Here is a 25,655-nt window from a genome sequence, read left to right as displayed (position 1 = left end):
TATTTTATCTAGTTCGAAATGTTATCGATATCAATGTCTTACGGTAAATATGTGCTGTGCCCAAGAGCGATTTCTCACCCTAATTTAGGTACACAACTCCAAATAAATAATCGGCCTGTAAAAAGGGCGTTGGCATGGATCCCTTGAGAACATAAAACGTTAGTGTTATGTGAATCCCCAGATATTGCCGATGAATTCCATTCATTTTTCGTTTGGAGTCATTCAAAGATGAAAGAAATTTGTACCTATCTAATAGGTACGTATATTGGCAAAATGTGTTCTTTTTCCTACGCCTATTTAGTATATTTAATTTGAAAGATCTATAATCTTTATTTAAGTTTATATCAATCATTTGCTCGAAATTAGATCAACGAAATTTAAGCCGTCTTGTTGTCAATATTAAATGTGACATATGCAATACACTGCTCTTAAGCCAACAGCGGGGGTTTATGGAGGGATATAAAGTACTGGAAGTTCTTATTAAGGGTTTGTGATGGTACTCCATTCAATGTGTATCTCCATGTGCCACACCCGTGAAGATTCCGGGGTAGAATAGGTCTTCAGCAACCCATGCTTGCCGTAAAAGGCGACTATGCTTGTCGTAGGAGGCGACTAACGGGATCGGGTGGCCAGGCTCGATGACTTCGTGATGCATACCATCGATCCCAATTACGTAGATCGATGTTCATGATATCAATCACTGGACTGTCTGGTCCAGATTCGATTATTTACAGACCTCCGTCATAAAGCTGGAATATTGCTAAGTGCGGCGTGAAACAACAAGCAAACACACAAAATCCAAGTACCAGCTGATATATCCAAGTCTAACGGTACTCTTGGTAAACAACATGGTGTTGACGTTTGCATAGTGGTGTCATAGTGTTTCAAGGGTGTATATTCCATGCTGTATTTCAGGATCTCGCATTATTTTGATAACGCATCGATTTTATGATTTACATAGTACGATTTCTTGCTGGTCTTTTCGTTTCCGATACATTAATAGGGCGCATGTTCGTGGAAAGTGATGTTAAACCCATCCTCGTGTAAGACGACATCACGCCAAAGGTCACTCACTGACTGGCGTCATCTGGTGCTGCGATGGCGAAGCTTGCTGTGGTGGAGTGTTTCTCCCTCTCAGAGTCCTCGTACGTGAACCGCACCCCCACCGACTTCACAACTCCTCGGTAGGCGAAGCACAACTACAAATATATCATAATGGCTTAACAAGGCAACCAACAAAATATTTTTGTTAAGTTATTACGTTTTCTTGTTTGAGTTCAATTTTAGCTGAATTAGCTTGACGAAAAAAGGATATTTTTCGTGTGAGTTTTCTTAATCTTTAGCTTCCTTTGTCCCTGTTCTACAAAACGATCGTAGCGCTAAGATGATCGGAAATCCCATACTTTAACATAGGTACTCCTAGCGCTGCGATCGCTTTGTGGAACGGGGCAATGCAGTTATATATCGCGGTGTGTAAGCTTAATTGGCGTAACAGATATAACGCCGACGCGGCTTGTCCTCATTTGGAATGTATGGACTCACTCACTCAACAAACAATTCACCCAAATACTCCACTCAATCACTCACTCTGTCACTCACTCAACCATCCACTCACTCTCTCACTCACTCACTCAACCATCCAGTCACTCCCTCACTTCCCACACACCCACTCACATACACCCCCATTCCAACACATACACACAACCCTCACACCTCACTCACTCAAAACTGACTGACTCACCCATACACCAACTCACCCAACAACCGACTAACTACTAACCCACTCAACCACTCTCTCACTCTCCAAACCACCCACTCATATACTCACCCCCCCCTCACCCCCCCCCCCCCCCCCCACACACACACACACACTTCAATCACTTATTCATCCACACACCAACTCTCCCACACGCCCCTCCCCTACACACACACACGTACATGCACGTCGCTATATAAGTGCAATAATCTTGGACGCGACGTTAAACCCCATTTCACCTCACCTCATCTCACCTCACCTCCCACATACCCACTAACCACTTACTCACTAAATCACTCCCCCGCACAAACACACACACACACACACACACACACACGCACGCACGCACGCACGCACGCACACGCACACACACACACACACCTTGTTCACTCATTAACTCACCGTGTTGTACTGTGAGAGCGAGATGCCGAGGACGTCGCTCCCGCCCTTGTCGTACAGGTATCTGGGGTTTCTGGAGGAAAAGCGACCACAGAAGGGCTCCTTGTCGGATCTCCGTTCACCAAACTTCGACGACACTCCGCTCTCGTAGTCCTGGAAGAACTTGTTGTCCGAGGGCTGACCAATGTCACTCGGACATCCAGAGCTGAATAAACTCAGCAACGCTGACCGCACCTTCAACATATTTACTCACATTAGTTACTTTTTTAAATCGGTCTTTTTAATTTGATTTTTTTAAAAATTAATTTTATAAAAAAAAAGAGAGAAATATTTTCGGCATTGGGGATCGGGAAGGGCAGATTTTGTTCAAAAATTACTTTTAAAAAATATTTTGACCCACAAATCATTTGTTGCGACCCTTTATCACCGACGCAAGACAAATATAAGCAGCTGCAAATGTGCATAAGATTGTGCATATATCGATTATCAAAATCACACATAGAACTTTCTTTGTCAAGATCGTAGAAACATTTTGCGACGTAACACCGCTTTGTGAGTAGGTTCTCTGACACGTTCATGAAGTGCGAATATAGTAATTGTCCAGGAAGCCCCAGGCATTCCGCGTGATTGTCTCAGCTTTTCCCCATTGTAACACCAAGCTTTCACAGAAGAACTGTATGAACAGGCCTTTTAATGTGCATCTAATGTTGATTTGTGATTGGTTAAAAGTCACAATTTGCATCTAATGTTGATTTGTGATTGGTTAAAAGTCACAATTTGCTTCTAATGTTGATTTGTGATTGGTTAAAAGTCACAATTTGCATCTAATGTTGATTTGTGATTGGTTAAAAGTCACAATTTGCATCTAATGTTGATTTGTGATTGGTTAAAAGTCACAATTTGCATCTAATGTTGATTTGTGATTGGTTAAAAGTCACAATTTGCATCTAATGTTGATTTGTGATTGGTTAAAAGTCACAATTTGCATCTAATGTTGATTTGTGATTGGTTAAAAGTCACAATTTGCATCTAATGTTGATTTGTGATTGGTTAAAAGTCACAATGTCCACATGAAAAATCCATCACATGAATCGAACGTGCGATCTCACATATCTAAACGGGTCTCATGAAGTGCATCAAATCACGCGAGCACCTTGACTAAAAACATCAGATTTAGAAACTGTCTGTTCACGCCATGTTTGCGGTACACATGCTTTGAAAATCCTATTTCTGCACGGAAGTTGAAGAACCGGGTGTGAATTTTGTTGCGCAATTTTGATTGGTCTTTGCGGAGTCCAGTTTGGCAAAATTCCAACCTAGCGGGCTGAATGTGGACTTTTATAATTAGTTAACTCCCTTGCTTCTTGTTTACCAGGGCGGTCGGGTAGCCTAGTGGATTAAGCGTTCGCACGTCACGCCGAAGGCCCGGGTTCGAATCCCGACATGGGTACAATGAGTGAAGCCCATTTCTGGTGTCCCCCGCCGTGATATTGCTGGAATTTTGCTAAACGCGGCGTAAAAACCATACTCACTCATTCACTTGTTTACTAAGGTTCACCGACACCGCTTCTTACCTCGCTGGCTGTCGCAGTCGCTGTCAAGGCGGGTGACGGAATACCGTCCATGTCGAAGCTGAAGGAGCTGAGGGTTGGAGCTCCCTTGGTAGCCTCTGTCACCGTGATGGTCAGATCGGTGATGTTTGGGGTGGTCAGTTGGTAGGTGATGTCGGGGATGTCGCCTGTGGAGGAAGGGGATATATATCTGGGAAACTTGATTCTATAATTCAGTTTGTTTAAATATCACATGATATATTATGTTTGGAAGCCCGTCAGCTACCTCTCGATGTCGACCTTTTACAGACATATATTCTCTAACATCCCATCATCCGTATGTACACCATATTCAGTGCCACACCCACCTCTGTCGGTGTTGAAGGTGATGCTGTAACTGTTGCCAGCGCCCTGTGGCGTTGCTGTTACTGTGACCGTGTCAGGGGCGATAACTGGTAGTTTGTTCAGAGCTGTCTGCATCTGGGCAGCTGTCGTCGACACCAGCAGGGGCTCTGTTAAAAAAGAAATAACAATGATAATCAAAACAGGATTGCAACTTAAAAACCCCCCGACTTTGTGGATAACGTTATCATTTATGAATGATATACACCATATAAAATGTGATTTTAAAGAAAAAAAAGTCTAATTTACTAAGCTGAACGTCATGGTATGACTAGGCTGACATTCAGTCCAAGATACATTCATACGGGGCTTTAACTAGGCTGTCAAGATTATTGCTCTTATATAGCGACGTGTAGGTACGCGGGCGAGTTGGTGTGTGCGTGTGTGTGTGCGTGTGTGTGTGCGTGTGTGTTGCTGCATGTACTACCCCAAGCTTTTGCGGTGTAAAACCATACTCACTCACTCGTCATTAACTGACTGAGGGGCGGTCCGAAGTCCCGGGTTCGAATCCCGAAATGGGTACAATATGTGAAGTCCATTTCTGGTGATATTGCTGGAATATTGCTAAAAGCGGCGTAAAACCTCTCACTCACTCACTCACTCACTCACTCATTAACAAACTGGCATGGTGGGTGAGGTGAAATGGGGTTGAACGTCGCGTCCAGGAGTATTGCACTTATATAGCGACATGCATGCACGTGTGTGTGTGTGTGTGTGTGTGTGTGTGTGTGGCTACTTGTGCTAATCCGGACTGACTAAGATCCCATACCGCAGTTTAAGATGAATACCCCACTCAGACACAGCATACTGACTCCGAGCCGACCAGTCTGTTTTAGCCCCTTAATGCCGGGCGCCAGACAGGGTAACAACAAGTACCATATTTTAACGACTTTTGGTATGACGCGCCCGGGAATCGAACCCCGAACCTTCCGCTATCCGGGCGGACGCTCTACCACTAGACCACGGAGGCGGTATTGGCAGGGTGGGACTCAAAGGACACATTATCATATGATGATCACAATCAGTTATCACAGCTATCACAACCTAGTGGCACTCATCAACACATACCATTCACTCACAGGGACGGCAGATTCACAAGTCAGTATCAACCGAATAATGAATCACATAGTATGAGCTGGAAAAGTCCAACTGTGACGTGAACCCCACCTGTGTAGACCCCCATCACCCCGAGTCTGAACGGGGCATTGGCGTTTCCGGAAGCAAGCACTGTCTGAACCTCTTTGGTGGCTGACTTGGCGGAGGGGGTGCTCAGTACCACGGTCTGAAACAATGACATGTCGAGATACAGCACACTCAGGGGTAGAGGAGGACGCAGGGCTGTCCACACCCCCTTTGGAATACTTAACACATGGTCGAAAAAATAAACAATAATGAGAGAGAAGTTGTTTATTTAAGTCTCACCTTCTGTGCAGACATATCATGCGGGGCAAATTGTTTTTGGAATTTAAACAGGTTAAGAATACAGTAAATAGCCAAATATACGAAAACCACTCGGAGGTTATGAGGGACTGGTAAAATTAATGGAAACAGTTTAGTATTAATATCATTTAAATGCATACAATGCAGTACAATACAATACTATTCAATGCAATGCAATGCAATACAATTCAACTGCATGTGAGTGAGTGAGTATGGTTGTTCTCCGTTTCTAGCAATATTCCAGCAATATCACGGCGGGGGACACCAGAAATTGGCTTCACACATTATACGCATGTCGGGAATCGAACCCGGGTCTTCGGCGTGACGAGCGAACGCTTTAACCACGAGGCTACCCGACCGCCCCTTCAACTGCATGTGACCCCACATGATCATACTTACACGTGCTCTATCACACACAGACGTAAACACATGCTCACACACACGCACATATGCACACACAACCAGACAGACAGAGGTAACCATATACACTACTGTAACATATACACATTCTAACAGGGACAATTATGTATGTACATGTAAAAAGGTCAAGACGACGTTTGACGTGATAGATACACCAGGTGCTTGTTTTCAACAAACCTAACACGGCTACCCAAGTCCTCCCGATGTCTTGCTATCATCTGAAATGTTTTATATAAAGTGCACCCCGCCACTTTAATCCCAAACTGTACCCCTGATTGATAGAGTAAACACGAACATAACATTTCAAACGGATATAGTTGAACATTGCCAGTGCAAATAATAGTTCTTTGTCCATGTCGTCAACTGGATTTTCCATAATTGATGATCGAACTTGTTATAATTCGGCTCAGCGTGTGCGAGATGGTGCACCACTTTTTACTGTAGATAACTGTAGATCACTTTAACAAACTATTTGGCCAATGAAATTTTAGCAACAGTATATCTCCAACTGAAACTATGTCACGTGGTATTGGCTGATATATTATAAATACAATCGGTTGATAACTTTGGATATCACGTGTATCCCCTTTTACGCATGACATCATTGAAATTACAACCAACTCAACATCGTGATTGAACGCATCTCGCAAAACAAGGACTTATGGGTAGAAAGTCAGTGACGCTTCAGATTGCCCAATGTAATATGTTTTTGGTTTATCTCCACGCGACTCTACTCGTTCGTTCAAGAGGAATTTCTTTGAGGGAGAACAGCTACTCCGCCCCCGGCCCACGGCCCCCAGCTCACCAGCTCTTCCTTGACAACGGTGGATGAAAACACCAGCTTCTGTTTCTCTTGCCACGCTTTGCCGGTCATGGTGTTGGTGATGTCGGTGGAGTATGCGCGCGCAGCGACCTTGACAAACGACCGAGAAGAGCCCTCCCGGTGCAAAACCTCCATGTAGTAGCTGAAAATAAAATGATGCAGTGTAGGCTGATTTTAACATGTTCATGAAGAAATGTGAGACCTATGATTGACCCTGCACCCCCCCACCCCCCCCCCACCCCACCCCCACCCCCCACCCCCCCCTCCGAAGAAAATGGTCGGTCCAAACTCATGGTAACTACCTTTGTCCTTCAGTGAGGTTGACCTTCGATGACTTTTGACTCGCTGACTCGAAGTAGGTACTGTCAACGCTAGCCTCGCACATCTTCACCTGTAATGAAATATAATTGCCTAAGAATAGTTATTCAAACTTTGTGATGTGTGAGGTCTTTAGAGTGAGAAATTATGTGAGCGCAAATGTGCTACCATTACGGATATGGAGTCAATAAATTTTATGTAACGATGTCAATTAGAAGTGGGCCCGTGAACATCCGGGGTAGAATAGGTCTTCAGCAAGCAATGCTTGCCGTAAAAGGTGACTATGCTTGTCTTAAAAGGTGACTAACGGGATCGGGTGGTCAGGCGCGCCGACTTGGTTGATGCATGGCATCGTATCCAAATTGCGTGGATTGATGCTCATAATGTCAATCACTGGATTGTCTGGTCCAGACTCGATTATTTCCAGACTGCCGTCATATAGCTGGAATATTGCTTAGTGCGGCGTTAAACAACAAACAAACATTTAGAAGTGACATACGTTTTCTCTGAAAAGAACTGATTCAAAACAGTTCGTCCCATCTGTTACTTGTTCTTTCGTTCGTTCATTTATTAAATCAGTAACGACATTCGTAAAAGGCGACTATACTTGTCGTAAAAGGAGACTAACGGGATCGGGTGGTCAGGTTCGCTGACTTGGTTGATGCATGTCATTGATCCCAATTGCGCGGGTCGATGCTCATGATGTCAATCACTGGATTGTCTGGTCCGGACTCGATTATTTTACAGACCGTCGTCATATAGCTGGAATATTGCTGAGTGCGGCGTTAAACAACAAACAAACAAACAAACAACCTTCGGCGTGACGAGCGATGAGCTTTTAACCTCTAAGTGTTGAGAGTGTCACCTTGTTGGCGGGGTCGTCGTCGGTGCTGAGGTACAGCTCCACCTGGTCGTCGCCCATGACGTAGAACCTGTACTCCGACGTCCGGGGCGCCACGAAGAAGCCGGTCATCCGTGTTACGTAGTTGTTCATGTTGGACTCCGTGTAGTCGCTGACGTCCACCCGGTCACGGACGTAGTCGCTGGCACTGTCACTGAGGCTGCCGATACTGGCCAGGTCAGTGTAAGTCTCGTTCCATATCTCGAACGCGAGACCCCTGTTGCCTGGAAACATATAGGTTATTACCAAAGGGTGTTGGTGCTTTAGACGGTTAATTCACTGAAATGTCCTCACTGCGTGGATATATCTACAGATCTTTGAAAAGGACACCCAGTTGTCAAAGGCGCCGCAATTATCTGTGCAGAGTTGCGTCCCCTTAACGTGCCGGTAACCTTGGATCATGGGTTCGTATCCCACTCGTGACCAACTCGTGTTATTCCGGGACAAGCCGAATAGCGACTCCATTCGTGACCAACTCGTGTTATTCCGGGACAATTGTCAACTCTTTGCGTAATGGTTCACACATTTTCCCCATATATTATATATATTTCAGATGAAATTTAAAGCACATCGGAATTATACAGTATGATTGAACACATTTAACTATGTCTTTGGTATATTTTTAGATGCAAGACATATGTAAAATCAAAAATTATTTCTGAGGGATTCTTGGACGAAGAACGTGAAATCATACGCGCATTCTGATTGGTTTGTCGTATTTTCGCACATAACATTCATCGATAGGGGGACGAGTCTTCTTGCAGGTGACGGAAAAGGGCGAGTTGTGACGAATGGTTCGTATCCCTTGGTCGATCTGACTGTGGTTCTAGGTATGAGTGAGTGAGTGAGTATGGTTGTACGCCGCTCTTAGCAATATTCCAGCAATATCACGGCGGGGGACACAAGAAATGGGCTTCACACATTGTACCCATGTCGGGAATCGAACCCGGGTCTTTGGCATGACGAGCTAACGCTTTAACCACTAGGCTACCCGACCGCCCCTCTAGGTATGACAGTACATACACGTCCCCGTGGTTGCGTCACGAAATTGTTAAACGCCTGCAACCCACCCCCCTTCAAGTCATCTTACTGAATATGTTTCAAGGACGGCTGTAACAATCCCCTATACACAGTTATAAGCACATGCATACCTCGGTGTAGGGGTTTAGAGACTCCAGGGTCTGCAGCTGTTACGCAGACAATGTGTGTGTCTGTTACTGGCTCGACGATGTTGCAATCTGTGTCTGTAGAACAAAACACGTAATACTATTAACATGTTATTTAACAACATACCCGTTGAAACGGGCCCAGGTCTACCAGTAGACGTTATTTACAAGTCGATTGTTGTCGCCTCACAAAATCATGTGGTTGAAAGAAATTATGTCACTAAAATATAACGGATATATTATTTTTAATATCAATTATCAGTTTAGAATCTGTGAATGTTGTTCTCCCGTAGAACAGACATATTCCGGGTTTCTCAAAGAAACCAAGCTTGTGAACTATCTAGCATTGATAATCAAACCTGTGGTTGATAGAATGAGCAACGACCCATCTCGTCGGGGTACGATGTGCGTTTGTTTGTTATTTAACGCCGCACTCAGCAATATTCCAGCTATATGACGGCGGTCTATAAATAATGGAGTCTGGACCAGACAATGCAGTGATTTATCATGAACATCGATCAACGCAATTTGGATACGATGACATACATCAACCAAGTCAGTGAGCCTGACCACCCGATCCTGTTAGTCGCCTCTTACGATAAATAAATCAGTTAGTCTACAAAATGTGACTCCATCTCATGTTGGGCTCTATGACAGATATATGCCTGTCTATCTGTTTGCCTGTCTGTCTGGCTGCTGGTTGTCTGTCTGTCTGACTGTCTGACCTATTCCGTCCTAGAATTCACACTGTGGTCCGAAAGTCGAATCGACATGCACAAATATTCATGAATTAATGGCATCATGTTGATCATGTCTCGTTCATGATAATCATTGTGATGAGTTATGACAGTTCAACGCACCTCCAATCTTGACCTTGGCCTTTGTGGTGGTTTCATCAAAATGTTTTCCGGTCAAGGTCAACCTTGTCCCTCCTCGCTGACTTCCGGTAGAAGGAGAAATACCGGAGATGGCTAGAAATAATACCAGGACGTTATATTCTTATCTATTTAAAACGTACAACAATATTGGAAAGGCAAAATTAATATAAAATACCAACACTGTTTCTATATTTTTTATTCTGCCACTTGGATGCCGCAGTTTCACGTGGATACCTCATTCAGACACAGTATACTGACTCCGAGCTAACAGTCCTCGTTTTAGCCCTTTAACACATAGGACTAGGCAGGGTAACAACAGGTGCCATATTTTAACCCCTTTCGGTATGACGTAGACGGTGAGTGAGTGAGTGAGTTGGGTTTAAAGCCCGAAGTGATGCTGGCCTTAGACGTTTACCACTTCGGTGAAACCCAAAAGCACGGCGCTTTAGACGACTGGGCCACCCGTGCCCCCCCGAAGCCGCTGATCGAACCACCGACCTTCCGCTCTACCGGCACACGCTCTATTCACTAGAACATGGCGGTAATACGGATAATAGATATATACTTATCATACTTACGTGCATACGTCTGGAACATGTAGATCTTCCCTGTACTGCTGACATGGAGAATATCTGTACTGGGCTGTGACCTTCAGGAAACAACACAAGGTCATTATTATCTGAACAAGAGACATATTCCCCTATTGAGCATCCCAATGTTTTCGGATCACACAGCCTTAATTTGTGTGTACGTTGGTTTGGTTGGTTGGTTGTTTAACACCGGACTCAACAATATTTCAGCTACATGACGGCGGTCTGTAAAGAATCGAGTCTGGACCAGACAATCCAGTGATTGACATCATGAGCATCGATCCACGCAATTGGGATCGATGACATGCATCAACCAAGTCATCCAGCCTGACCACCCGATCCCGTTAGTCGCCTCTTACGACAAGCATGGGTTGGTGAAGACCCCGGATCTTCACGGGTCTTTGAATGTTCGTGTAACGGCTGTCCGACGTAAGAGACCGACCATATGATATTCGCGTGGGTGGGATTACACTAAAAGATAATTTGATTATCTTTGTGACTCAGAATACATTGCTGAAGCGGCAAGCATGTGTCAGTGTGTTTTTGTTTACGCAGCCATACATCATCAATGAGTGAGTGAGTGAGTGAGTTGGGTTTAACGCCGTTTTTAACAGTATTCCAGTTATATCACGGCGTGTCAGCTTAATTTGAGAGGAAAGCCCGAAGTGATGCAGGTCTCAGACGTTTACTACTTTGGTGAAACCCACGAGCACAGGTATGGTGCTAACAAACCTAGAAACATAATCGGGGCGAACCTGGATTCGAACCCACAATCATAGGTTTCTGGCGTGCCCAAGGGACGCAACTCTGCACATCATCTTAGCGCTAAGATAGCTTTCTGCAAGATTGCCCAGGGCACGGTTTTAAATATTAGAAATACCACAGACACATGTGAGCTATGAAGGGTAGAATATAAAGAATGGCCTACATTTAAGTACAATGTATATGCATTGCATGCACTCTTACAATACGAAAATGTCGCCCATCGTTTCTGAAAATGTATATTTTATATACACATGATATCTATATATTTATATCGCGATGACGTGGGAAGTTTATCTTTGCCATCATTTTATCACCTTCCATATCCGCCTTCAATGATGAAACTCGCATTCATGGAACCTGTAATGACAAATAACATAATCATATAACAGAACTAATAAAAAACCAAATACGTCGTCGGTGTTAATCTACAACTATATATTCATAAGTCATTCAATTTAATATGCTTTGTAGAAATATTTTCTTTCAGAGGACAAAGGTCCCTTATTAAAAGTTAATGATGGATTACTCCAAGTCAATACATATATCGATCGATTTTATGATTATTAATGCACATTTCGGTCAGATCATGTTAAAAAAGTCTGCCATTAACACGCAAAGGGAAAGTCCAAAAGGGTACCCACTGTACAGCTTAAAGACGAGAGACAGTCGATCAGCTTAATTGTACATTTTGGCCGTTTGGGCCATTTTGATCAATTCTTCGATCAGACCATCTTAAAAAAAACTGATATTAGCACACGAAGAGAAAGCCCTGTCGGGTGCCCACTCTACAACTGAATGACGAGAGACAGTCGATAAGCCTAATTGTACAGTTGAACCGTTGGGCCATTTGGGCCATTTGGGCCATTTGGGCCATTTGGGGCATTTTGACCAATCGTTCGATCAGACCATCTTCAAAAAAACTGATATTAGGACACGAAGAGAAAGCCTTGTCGGGTACCCACTCTACAGCTGAATGACGAGAGACAGTCGATCAGCTCAGCTGTACGTAAAGTCACAGCACATACATGTATATATCCGTACGTCAAGAGACGTCCGTCATGCAAGGTATACTTACTAACGAAGGTAGACTGGTGCTTGCAGAGCAGATCTCCGAAGACGCTACTTCCGCTGTCGTCAAGACTTATGCCGAACCTGGGGAAATATAGTTCACTTATGACCTTTGTGATAACACGTGTGTGAGTGAGTATGTTTGTGTACGCCTCTTCTATCAATAGTCCAGCATTATCACTTAGGTGGAGGTGCGGTCGGGTAGCCAAGTGGTTAAAGCGTTCGCTCGTCACGCCGAAGACCCGGGTTCGATTCCCGACATGGGTACAATGTGTGAAGCCCATGTCTGGTGTCCCCCGCCGTGATATTGCTGGAATATTGCTAAAAGCGGCGTAAAACCATACTCACTCAATCATTCACTTAGGAGGACACAAATTTGCTTCATACATTTCAACTATGTGGTGTATCGTACCCGGCCCGTCGTGATGAAGAGTGAAGGGTTTAGCTTCTGGGCTGCCTCATCAGCCCTTATCGTGATGATAGTGATGTTTGTATCATATATAATACATGTATGCATCAAACTATTACCAAATACACAACCGTGCAAAAGAATGTATGCACTTGAAAATTGGATTTAACTCCAACATTACAAAAAATATACCAAAACGTTACTATGCTGACCTCTGTTTGAGATATTTATTGATATGATGCATGTAACATTATCTATGATACCCATAACAAATACATATCCATCAAATAACCAGCTAGATTTCAATTTTGGCAACTCACGACATGTTTTATGTAAAACTAGGGAGCAGGTTGCACAGTCTAAGAAACTGCCATCCGATATGCAGAGTTGCGTCCCTTAGTCATACAAGGATCCCATGCTGGATGGTTCGATTCCAGGATTCGCCGTGATTATGGTGCCCAGTCAGCGGGATACCCATCCCTGTCGACTTCAGGTCAGATTTTCACCACTTTGACATTTTGTCTCCCGTGAATCGACCCCGGGCTGAATGCGTGACGAGCGAACGTTTGAACCACTCGGCTACCCCACCGGCGCTTGTGATCATGGTGAACCCAATTTACTCTGCAATGTACACCCCGTCTGAGTGTGTATGTATGTATACTTACATGGTATCAGTATCCAGGTCCTTCACCTCACAGTTCTCACTTCCCAAGTACACTCTGAAACATACACCATAACACACATGTCAGAGGTTGTTCATGGCAACGTATTTACGACAACTAACGAAAACTAAAAACTTCCAAATATATCAAGAATGAGTGAGTGAGTTGTGTTTTAACGCCGCTTTTAACATTATTCGAGTTATTTCACGGCGCGTCAGCTTAATGTATGAGGAAAGCCCGAAATGATGGAGGTCTCAGACGTTTCCCACTTTGGTGAAACCCATGAGCACGGGTATGGTGCTGACAAACCTAGAAACATAATCGGGGCGAACCGGGATTCAAACCCACAATCATAGGTTCCTGGCGTGCCCAAGGGATGCAACTCTGCACAGAGAATCGCGGCGCCTTAGACGACTGCGCCACCCGTGCCCCCATATATATCAAGATAAAACGTTTTAATACAGTTCAAAACGAAAATATTCCATGCCAGGGAATACTCGTTTGATTTGGGAGTGTGGGTCATTGATGAATCTGTGTTAATGTTGCTGACAGAAAATGTATACTGATGACTAATAATGTTCTAAAATCATACTACGTATTAAAAAAATACTATTAATGAGTGAGTGAGTATGGTTTACGCCGCTTTCAGCCATCCTACGACAGGGGATACCAGAAATGGGCTTTACACATTGTACCAATATGGAGAATCGCCTTCGGCGTGACGAGCAAAATAAACATTCTATGGTTATGCTAAGAGTAACAGAGTAGCTCAGGATTTCTATGTCGTTTCAGCAAGTTTTCCAGGACACAATAAATTTGTTTTACAGTTCAAGTCAATAAATATTATCTCTAATTGAAATATTTTTGAATGAATAACTAGAATAGGATTGTTGGTTGTAAAAGATTGTGCCAGTTAATAAACACCTTGGTGTAACACCATATAATAAACTGTGCTGTTGTGATTGCATTATTCCATGATCTTATTTCACAGGCCCGTGAAGATCCGGGGTAGAATGGGTCTTCAGCAACCCATGCTAGCCGTAAAAGGTGACTATGCTTGTCGTAAGAGGCCACTAACGGGATCGAGTGGTCAGACTCGCTGACTTGGTTGATGCATGTCCTCGATCCCAATTGCGTGGATCGATGCTCATGATAATAAGTGGATTGTCAGGTTCAGACTTGATTATTTACAGACCGCCGTCATATTGCTGGAATATTCCTGAGTGCGGCGTCAAACAACCAACCAACCAACCAACGCATCCTCATCTTTAACGTACCTCAGTAGCTTCTCAGTCTTGCCGTTGCTGCTGGCAGCCATGTTGCTGCCGTACCGGTCAGTGATGAGCTTGCCCCGGAGCTTCACCATGTCGCCTGTTGATACAAAATGATGCCCATATTGAAGATACTTCGAAAACAAGGCCTGCTTAACGTTTCATTTGATTTTATAATGTTACATATGAATAGCAATATCGAGACAGTGGATATTCTTTAACGTCAAAATCATCAACATGGTCAGAGCATAGGATGTTTCCAAAACGTCAACGTCAGAGAACAAACCGTCTCGAATATAAGCCGAACAGGTTCCAAGTCGGAATAGAGACACGCATTATATTAATGGATCTCCGAAAATCAGTGATGACACCAGGTGTTCCCGAAATAGGTAAGCACCAGCCACTCACACAATGTTCACTACAAAAGGAGTTTCTGTGTGTTGCCTGAGCTTTCCTCCCACATGTAGCTGACAAATAACTGTGATATTGTTCAAAGAGGAGAATGGTGAAGATCTGGGTGAGAATAGGTCTTCAGCAGCCCGTGGTTTCCGTAAAAGGTGTCTATGCTTGCCGTAAGAGGAGAGAAACGGGATCGGGTGGTCAGACTCACTGACTTGGTTGATGCATGTCATCGTAACCCAATTGTTTGAATCGATGCCCATGATGTCAACCACTGGACTCTCCAATGATACGAGTCTACACCTTCATGACTGCGTGTTATATGTATTCTGATCTGTCAGTGACCCCTAGCACTCTCACCTGGTAGGCCAGTGATTGGCAGGACAGACTGCAGGGTCGGGGTGTACGAACTTGATGTCTGAAATATAATAAGGTTATTGAGAGAAGACTGCTGAAAACAGAGGAACAAGGTCATATTCGTTAGTTTGGTTCACCCCGCTGTGGGGAGTATGTCAGTACCCCCGAGAGAGGAAGGTCGGTGGTTAGGTCCCTCGTCACACCAAAAGACGTTAAAAGATGTACTGATGTTACAATGCATGGCGAGCGACATTTAGGAGATAAAACAACGTCGGCTCGGAATGTGTATCTGAGTAGGGTATCCTTGTTGAACTGTGGCATGGTATCTAATTGGATCGGGTCATCAGGCACGGTGACGTGATGGTTGCGCGTCATCGTACCTGACGGCGTGATGCGTTGCTCACAACATCAATCACTGGTTTGTCTGACTATTTCAGTCCGCTGTGATATAGCTGGAAAATAGACTGTGACGTAGAACAAAAACAAAACTGACCTTGAACAAACACTTGGACTCGGATCCTGCGCAGTGGTCAGCAGCGGGGATGTCCACTCCGTCCACGGACACGCGTACCTTGTACTCCCCAACCGGCATCTTCCTGCAAACAAGGAATGTGTCAACAACGCTGTGGCGAAAGTTATCTAACAGGCAAATCATAGTGTGTTCCGTGAAGTAATTGGACAATAATATTTTTGTTTTAGGATGGCATGGTGGTGAAACGAAGAGATAGGGAGAGGGTGGTGAAACCAGCTGACTCGAATATTGAGGTAAAAACCAACACGCCTAGTACATGGAAGTGAAACCAACAAGACTCGAACATGGAGGTAAAACCAACAAGACTCGAACAAGGTGGTCAAACCAGCAAGACTCGAACAGGGTGGTCAAACCAACAAGACTCGAACATGGTGGTCAAACCAACAAGATTCGAACATGGGGGTGAAACCAACAAGACTCGAACATGGTGGTGAAACCAACAAGACTCGAACATGGTGGTCAAACCAACAAGACTCGAACATGGGGGTGAAACCAACAAGACTCGAACATGGTGGTCAAACCAACAAGACTCGAACATGGTGGTCAAACCAACAAGACTCGAACATGGTGGTCAAACCAACAAGACTCGAACATGGTGGTCAAACCAACAAGACTTGAACATGGTGGTCAAACCAACAAGACTCGAACATGGTGGTCAAACCAACAAGACTCGAACATGGTGGTCAAACCAACAAGACTTGAACATGGTGGTCAAACCAACAAGACTTGAACATGGTGGTCAAACCAACACGCCTTGTACATGGTGGTCAAACCAACAAGACTTGAACATGGTGGTCAAACCAACACGCCTTGTACATGGTGGTCAAACCAACAAGACTCGATCATGGTGGTGAAACAGACAGGCTAGGACATGATTATTCACGATTTTCTAGGGATTATTCATTTTACTTGAACACCGTGATAATGGAATAAAGCTCTAAACTTAAAATCAACATTGAAGAAAGTCAAATTATTACATGTACTTTTAAATAAACTAGTTCAAGTCTGCATATACCATTAATGTCGAGGGGGAACGGGTGGCCCAGTCGTCTAAGGCGCCGCGATTCCCTTGGGCGCGCCAGAAACCTAAGATTATGGTTTCGAATCCTGGTTTGCCCCAATTATGTTTTTAGGTTTGTCAGCACCATACCCGTGCTCGTGGGTTTCACCCAAGTGGTAAACGTCTGAGACCTGCATCACTTCGGGCTTTCCTCCCACATTAAGCTGACATAACGTGATAAAACTGGATATAACTCACTCACTCACAACTATTAATGTTAACATCTAACAAAATAAATACTCAAACGAGGCCGAGAATAAAGAAGTTTGTCTAACAGGGAGTATGACATCAATATTATACACTGTGCACTATATATTTTACGTATGCTATATATGTTACGTATATAGTGTACCTAACTTATATGGTGTACGTTACATATATATTGCATGACCCATATATAATGTGCGCATCATATATAGTGTACGTACGCGTAATATATATAGTGGACGCAACATATATATCATACGTAGCATATATATTGTACATATTTTAGATAGCGTGCGTGTCATATATAGTGTAAGTAACATATATTGTGTACGTAACATATATACTGTACGTGTCAAATATAGTGCACGTAACATATATTGTGTACGTAACATATATAGTGCACCTATCATATATAGTGTACTTTTTACATATAGAGTACGTAACATTTATTGTGTCCGTGTCATACATAGTTTGAGCAACATATAAAGTTTACGTAACATATACAGTGCACGTTTAATATTTTTTTAGTGTTCCGAACGACTCGAAACTTCGGAGTGTCTCCTCACTCTCGTCTTTCTTTCCCTGTTCATATCACGTCTGTTTTGTGACTGTATTTTTCTCATTTTACGCCACACTCAGCAATATTCCAGCTATGTGACATCGGCCTGTAACTAATTGAGTCCGGACAAGTCAAACCAGTGATTTATAAAACGAGAAACGTCTGACGTTGTTAACGTTCGATTAGGACAACAAGCAATCAACCAGTCACCGAGACTGACCACCCGATCAAACTGATTGCCACATGCACAGGCTACCGGGGTTATATCCGAACCCGAACCCAGGAGGGATCCTGAATTGATAGCACCCCTACAGATTATGTGAGTATTAATGAAGCCGAGTTGAAACATGTCCGATGATCTTCACCCTTCCTGAATAGGGTGACACGGTACATGGAACAAGAGCAGTACACACGTCAACAACAACATCATCAAATTAACATTACAAGCTTCGATGATGGCCGCCCATTGACAACCCATAGACCGTCAAGGTCAGACGTACAGTGCACTCCCTCGCGACGTAAAGGAATCAGTAAATCTTCAGGTGACAGTGATTGTATTGTTTCAGAATTGGCGTTAAGGGGTAGTATAGGCTTGACCAGATCGACTAGCTTGACCAGACACTGGAGATTAATTAAGTGAGACCAACCTGGAGATAATAAACGTCAAAACAACGTCATAAAACATGCACGAACCTACTCTAACGAATGGCGCAGTAGTTTCGTATATACGCCACCTGGTATTATTGCTTTGCGAGGATCGTGTTCATGTATAAATAGGTAAATACGGACATCAATTTTGTTGTATCGCTGGTATAAGAGTACAATGTGACCTTGCGTGTTAGTCAATGGGACATCAATTCTGCCGGACAACAATATATGATGAAGCATCGATTTATACCATGCCAACAAACCGGGTACAAACGTTCCATAATACATATAGGGGGGCAAATGAAACTACACCTCTCACTTGATTTTTACATATGTTTGACAATTCCGTTGATAAATTAGCGATATTATATGAAAAATGTGAAATTTCTGTAAAACAGGAAATTAATGCGAGCAGAATATTGATACGAAAAATGCGAGTGACGGAAGGTCGTATTAATTTTATGCGCATTAATTTTGTACCATCAAAATAAGGAAACTTGATTTTTACATATGTTTGACAATTCCGTTGAAAAGTTAGCGATATTATTTGAAAAATGTGAAATTACTAGTATATGAAAATAATACGTCTACAAGGTTATATTTAAAAAATATATAATATGATTTAAAACTTTAAAAATTTAAAAGAAAATTTTCATAAATCGAACTGCTGGTGGGTGTCTTAGAAACCTATGTTTTTGGGGCACAAATTTACATTAAAAACATGGTAGGGGTCATGTGGTTGAAAATTCATCTCTTACCCTAACTTTTCATTGAACCATATTATTTTAACATAAAAATACCTACCTACAGATTAACTTTTACTAACTGTTCCAAGGATGAGTGATGGTTAAATGCACATTATCAGAATTTAAAAACAGTTCTTTCAATTTTCAATAACATAAAAAACAAACTCGTTGTAATTTCTTTTACCCCTCAGTTTTGTAAGCGATGTTAGATAACTTAAGCCCACACGGCATTGGGACAGTGGTTGGGTGAATAGTTGCTGAGAACGGCCTACTTTGTAGATCTGTCTGGATCTGTCGTAGAGGATGTATTTATGTTGTGTGTTAAGTACCTAATGTCTCTCAGCAGCTCCGAGCTAGACAATCACTGGCGGTAGAAGGGAGAATCTATCAACCCTACAACAAGTCACAGGTGACAAGATCAATTATTATCTCTTCAACAAGCGACCGTTGATTTGTCGACGTTAGCACAATAGCCGAAGCAAGCAAGAACGGAACATGAATTTACAATGAATAAGTATCATCATTAGAAAAGTCATACGGCAAGGTTGTCTTTTGACAGGAGGATAGTTTATGAAACCTAGTACATAAAGACGTGATAGGTCCCCCTTTTGAAAGTGATGTGAGCTATGATTGAGTGAGTGAAGAAGATTCTACGCCTCTTGTAGCAATGTTCCAGCAATAGCATGCTGAGTGACAACAGACATTGCACATTTTGAACCCAGGTTGTTGGCATATAGCACATCGTCTTTATGATATCATATTGTTTGTAGCACATCGCCATGATGTCATATTGTGTGTAGCACATCGTCATGATGTCAAATTGTGTGTAGCACATCGTAATGATGTCATATTGTGTGTAGCACATCGTCATGATGTCATATTGTGTGTAGCATATCGTCATGATATCATATTGTGTGTAGCACATCGTCATGATGTCATATTGTTTGTAGCATATCGTCATGATATCATATTGTGTGTAGCACATCGTCATGATGTCATATTGTGTGTAGCACATCGTCATGATGTCATATTGTGTGTAGCATATCGTCACGATATCATATTGTGTGTAGCACATCGTCATGATGTCAAATTGTGTGTAGCACATCGTCATGATGTCATATTGTGTGTAGCACATCGTCATGATGTCATATTGTGTGTAGCATATCGTCATGATATCACATTGCGTGTAGTACATCGTCATGATATCACATTGTGTGTAGTACATCGTCATGATATCATATTGTGTGTAGCATATCGTCATGATATCATATGCGTGTAGTACATCGTCATGATATCACATTGTGTGTACCACATCGTCATGATATCATAATGTGTGTAGCACATCGTAATGATATCATATTGTGTGTAGCATCTCATGATATCATAATGTGTGTGGCACATCGTCATGATATCATATGCGTGTAGCACATCGTCATGATATCATATTGTGTGTAGTAAATCGTCTTCATGATATTTCATTGTGTAGCACATCACTTTTATGATAAATATCATGTGCAACACATCACCACTTACTTTGTATAGCACATGATCTGTGTCTCGTGTGATCCGTCGGGGTGGAATGCACATTCGTATGCGGTGGTGTCGGACACCATCTGGACCTTGTTGCCTACATGGCCGAAACCGACGCCGAAGCTGAACAGGTTTCTGGCGAAATCTGAAATTAAAGATAGATACGATGTTTATTAGAAACCTCCATCACCTAGAAAATAACTGACAGGATCGATTCTACCAGTTAATCGACTTTGGTATTGTTCTTTGAAACCCAGGTGTCCTTGTTGTGATTGCACTAGAACTGCCACCTCTATCAAATCTTGATACATTCAATGGCACACATGAAAGAGATACATGTATGATCGTTATATTGTCGTTGTACCATTGACGTTTAAAAAGTCATGTTGTTCTTAGCGACAGAGGGATTGAGTAGTTGTACTTTAATAACGCCACGATGGAATAATGTTTCGGCGACATATCCGCTTCATGTGGTCACTAAGCTGACACGCCGTCATATAATTGGACTGATGTTAAAAGCGGCGTTAAACCCAACTCACTCACTCACTCACTCACTCACTCATGTGGGCTCAAGGCCCGAAGGGATTGTGTCTTAGACGTGTTAAATTAACACTTTGGTTAAACCCAATGCATGGTTCTGACAAATCACGATCCTGTTCTTAAGGATACAAAAATACAATGAGTGTGATCTACAGTTTCCGACCTGTTGTCAGACTTCTCTTCGTACCTAACTGCATTCATATTTAGTTTTACGCCAGTTCACAGTTTAATAAAGCCATCATTTAATATATTTCAAAACGTTTCTCCAATGCTGACGTAGGTATAGAATGTCTTCTCAGTTTCATTAACTTGTATGTCATCACGACACGCACACTTACAAATCATGAAAATATACTCTTCAAGTCAATAGCCATGTTTTAAAGTATGTAGGCATTTCTCGAGATGTTCAGTTCAAGAATTTAACAAATAACGTATTTAGCTATAGCTAAGACTCCCACATAAGCTGGCTCGCTGAGGTGTGACTAATAACTGACTCCCTCGCTCCAGCATGATGGCGTTGATGGTAACCCTGGCATTCACACATGTACAAGGTCATGGCTGGCTTATTCGGAGCTGTTTACAACCTGTATTAGCCTTATTAATTAAATACCCCATTCAGAGGGTAGATTGGCTATTCATAATACATTACCCGGAGGGTAATTACCTCATTGTTGTATGTCGTACTCTGATGGTAATGAGCTCGGGGTATGGCTCCCAGCATGGCGGCTTCTCCGGTAAAACTTGGCCATGAAGATTAATATGTGTACGTTAAGGTGCTATAGGTATACGCACTTGCATTCTTATGATTCGTCATGTTACGCGTTGATGCGTAACTTTGAAATGACGCTTAATTCTTTGTGGGAGGGATTGGTAAAACTATTGCCAACAACATAGTCTGTTTCAATGGTAGGTTGACAAACGCGAGTGAACATGTATACCAGTAATTATGTGAACTTATCACGTGTACACAACGTATTGCTTGCTGGTGTACATGACGTATTGCTAGGTTGTATACGTGACGTTATGCTTGATAATATACGTGACGTAATACTGGGATGGAGACGTGACGCATTGGTGTGGTTTATACATGTACTGCTTAGTAGTAAACATTCAGTAATTCTAGGTTGTATACATGACGAACTGCTGGGTTGTATACATGACGTATTGTAGTATTGTATACATGACGTTTTATAGTGTTGTATACATGACGAACTGCTTGGTTGTATACATGACATATTTTAGTGTTGTATACAGGACGTATTATAGTGTTGTATACATGACAAACTGCTGGGTTGTATACATGACGCATTGTAGTGTTGTATACATGACGTATTGTAGTATTGTATACATGATGAACTGCTGGGTTGTTTACATTACGCACTGTAGTGTTGTATACATGGCGTATTGTAGTGTTGTATACATGACGCATTGTAGTGTTGTATACATGGCGTATTGTAGTGTTGTATACATGACGCATTGTAGTGTTGTATACATGACGTATTATAGTGTTGTATGCATGACGAACTGCTGGGTTGTATACATAATGAACTGATGGGTTGTATACATTACGTATTATAGTATTGTATACCAGGTGTATTTTTGGTATATGCGATTTTGTATCATTGATACAGGATGCTATAAACGAGCTATAAATAAGTTCATTATAATGTTTATTTGACGTATTTCTGGCTTTAAAATCCGAGTGAGGTTAACACTCTCTCCCCCCCCCCCCCCCCCCCACTCTCTCTCTCTCTCTCTCTCTCTCTCTCTCTCTGTGATTATCATTCTGTCTTTGTCTATCTATCTGTCCGTTTGCCTGTCCCTCTCCCTGTCTCTCCTCTCTCTTCCTCTCTGTCTCTCTCTCTCACTCACTCACTCTCTCTCTCTTCCTCTCGCTGCTTCTGTCTCTGCCTCTCTGTCTGTGTCGAGCACCACCCACCCACACACCTACCCACCCAAACGCTGACACCCCCCGCCCCCAGTACTCACTTCGTCCGGTGATGGTGATGCGGGTCTCGCCGTTCGTGCTGCCATGACTAGGCTCAATGTAGAGCACTGAGGATTCTGGAAACAAAGCTCTTCGTTTCAGTCCATATAGTGCTATGTACAGTTCCACAAGGAGAACGCACAGGTCTTAATTTCACATTAGATATAAAGTTTATCATGTAGATTTGCCGACGCAGTTACGTACAAGTATTCAGGATATAGCTATGACATTTAAGCAAGTGCTAGAGGACACACAGAAGACCGACGTCCACCATAGCGTCTCATGAGAGTCTCCAAAGCCGACGTAAAACAATACTAACTTACAATTGATAAAACAAATTAGCCTCGCCTTACATGATATGTTGGTTTTATCTACAAAAATGTCAGAGAACTATCTCACATTGGGAAATATAACATTACATTAAAGACTTCCTATGAATACACAATGCCATTTAAAGTTAAAACTACTGTTTGTTTGTTGATTAACGCTGCACCCAGCAATATTCCAGCTATATGACGGCGATCTGTAAATAATCGAGTCTGGACCAGACAATCCAGTGATTGACATCATGAGCATCGATCCACGCAATTAGGATACGATGACATGCAACAACCAGATCAGCGAGTCTGACCACCCAATCCCGTTAGTCGCTTCTGACAAGCATAGTCGCCTTTTACGGCAAGCATGGGTTGCTGAAGACCTATTCTATCGAAGTACGAACAAATGCATCATGTTCAAATTTCAAGTCATTTGGTGAAGAAAAAATGGTATAAACTATACCTGCAGCACTCGCTAACTGACACCCTAAGGCTGCGATAAGGGCTAGTATAAGTGGTTCCTTCCAACGTATTTTCATCGTTACTCTTTGAAGAGGTCCACCGCCTCACACTCATATATATAGCCACACGTCACGTGACCTTCCGATCTCGTTTTGACGTCACTGCTGGAATCATTGATTTTCTGTCCAAATGCCGATGGCGGGTGACGGATTGTCCGCCGAGCCTGTTCTGATCCGATTTAGAGATATGGCGTATAATCGGTTAATCCAAGCAGCTAAGAATGTCATTAATCTATGTATAGTTTAGTAAACAAAACTGGATTATACATTTTCGAGTACACACAAACTGAAGCAACAGAGCCGGTGAACTTGATGTGTTATATATTCATGGACCGTGCACATGAACCGTCGAAATGCTGGTGCAGGTAGATACCACTTTAACTTGGACAAATATGTTCTAGTAATTAGTCAGATGAAGGAGACTTAAGTAATGGATAGTTGTTTGTTTGTTTGTTTGTTTAGTTCTTTGCTGTTTAACGCCGCACTCAGCAATATTCCAGCTATATGACGGCGGTCTGTAAATAATCGAGTCTTGACCAGACAATCCAGTGATTGACATCATGAGCATCGATCCACGCAATTGGGATACGATGACATGCATCAACCAAGGCAGCGAGCCTGACCACCCGATCCCGTTAGTCGCCTCTTACGGCAAGCATGGTTCGCTGAGGACCTATTCTACCCCGGATCTTCACGGGGGGAGACTAGCATGGGTTGCTGAAGACCTATTCTACCCCGGATCTTCACGGGGGGAGACTAGCATGGGTTGATGAAGACCTTTTCTACCCCGGAAATTCACAGGGGGAGACTAGCATGGGTTGCTGAAGACCTATTCAAACCCGGAAATTCACATGGGGAGACTAGCATGGGTTGCTGAAGACCTATTCTACCCCGGATCTCACGGGGGAGACTAGCATGGTTTTTTTACTGAAGACCTATTCTACCCCGGATCTTCACGGGGGAGACTAGCATGGGTTTTTTGCTGAAGACCTATTCTACCCCGGATCTTCACGGGGCGAGACTAGCATGGGTTGCTGAAGACCTATTCAAACCCGGAAATTCACATGGGGAGACTAGCATGGGTTGCTGAAGACCTATTCTACCCCGGATCTCACGGGGGAGACTAGCATGGGTTTTTTGCTGAAGACCTATTCTACCCCGGATCTTCACGGGGGAGACTAGCATGGGTTTTTTGCTGAAGACCTATTCTTCCCCGGATCTTCACGGGGGGAGACTAGCATGGGTCGCTGAAGACCTATTCTACCCCGGATCTTCACGGGGCGAGACTAGCATGGGTTGCTGAAGACCTATTCTATCCCGGATCTTCACAGGGGGAGACTAGCATGGATTGCTGAAGATCTTTTCTACCCCGGATATTCACAGGGGGAGACTAGCATGGGATTGCTGAAGACCTTTTCTACCCCGGAATTTCAG

The 25,655-nt window shown here is 43.0% G+C and overlaps 1 protein-coding gene across 1 annotated transcript in view; it reads right to left on the bottom strand.

Moving 5' to 3' along the window:
* LOC139457369 (fibrocystin-L-like) overlaps nucleotides 1-24,239 on the bottom strand; it is a 72,301-nt gene extending 48,062 nt beyond the window's left edge. Inside the window, exons 1-20 of the mRNA XM_071238775.1 lie at nucleotides 24,164-24,239; nucleotides 23,386-23,460; nucleotides 20,860-21,001; nucleotides 16,068-16,170; nucleotides 15,578-15,635; nucleotides 14,825-14,918; nucleotides 13,551-13,604; nucleotides 12,484-12,560; nucleotides 11,723-11,765; nucleotides 10,632-10,702; nucleotides 10,036-10,146; nucleotides 9,161-9,253; nucleotides 7,974-8,233; nucleotides 7,093-7,181; nucleotides 6,773-6,932; nucleotides 5,275-5,389; nucleotides 4,074-4,217; nucleotides 3,730-3,893; nucleotides 2,159-2,389; nucleotides 1,075-1,199 (exon numbers count right to left, since the gene is read on the bottom strand). Of these exons, the coding sequence (XP_071094876.1) occupies nucleotides 1,075-1,199; nucleotides 2,159-2,389; nucleotides 3,730-3,893; nucleotides 4,074-4,217; nucleotides 5,275-5,389; nucleotides 6,773-6,932; nucleotides 7,093-7,181; nucleotides 7,974-8,233; nucleotides 9,161-9,253; nucleotides 10,036-10,146; nucleotides 10,632-10,702; nucleotides 11,723-11,765; nucleotides 12,484-12,560; nucleotides 13,551-13,604; nucleotides 14,825-14,918; nucleotides 15,578-15,635; nucleotides 16,068-16,170; nucleotides 20,860-21,001; nucleotides 23,386-23,460; nucleotides 24,164-24,239 (2,285 nt within the window). The remainder of the gene's footprint in view (nucleotides 1-1,074; nucleotides 1,200-2,158; nucleotides 2,390-3,729; nucleotides 3,894-4,073; nucleotides 4,218-5,274; nucleotides 5,390-6,772; nucleotides 6,933-7,092; nucleotides 7,182-7,973; nucleotides 8,234-9,160; nucleotides 9,254-10,035; nucleotides 10,147-10,631; nucleotides 10,703-11,722; nucleotides 11,766-12,483; nucleotides 12,561-13,550; nucleotides 13,605-14,824; nucleotides 14,919-15,577; nucleotides 15,636-16,067; nucleotides 16,171-20,859; nucleotides 21,002-23,385; nucleotides 23,461-24,163) is intronic.
* Between the last annotated feature and the right edge of the window lie 1,416 nt (nucleotides 24,240-25,655).

This window comes from Haliotis cracherodii, unplaced genomic scaffold (assembly GCF_022045235.1).
Source record: "Haliotis cracherodii isolate W230 unplaced genomic scaffold, xgHalCrac1.p SCAF_12, whole genome shotgun sequence".
Classification (NCBI taxonomy): domain Eukaryota; kingdom Metazoa; phylum Mollusca; class Gastropoda; order Lepetellida; family Haliotidae; genus Haliotis; species Haliotis cracherodii.
Note: the sequence above shows the minus strand (reverse complement) of the source record. Positions and strands in the feature narration are given on the sequence as shown.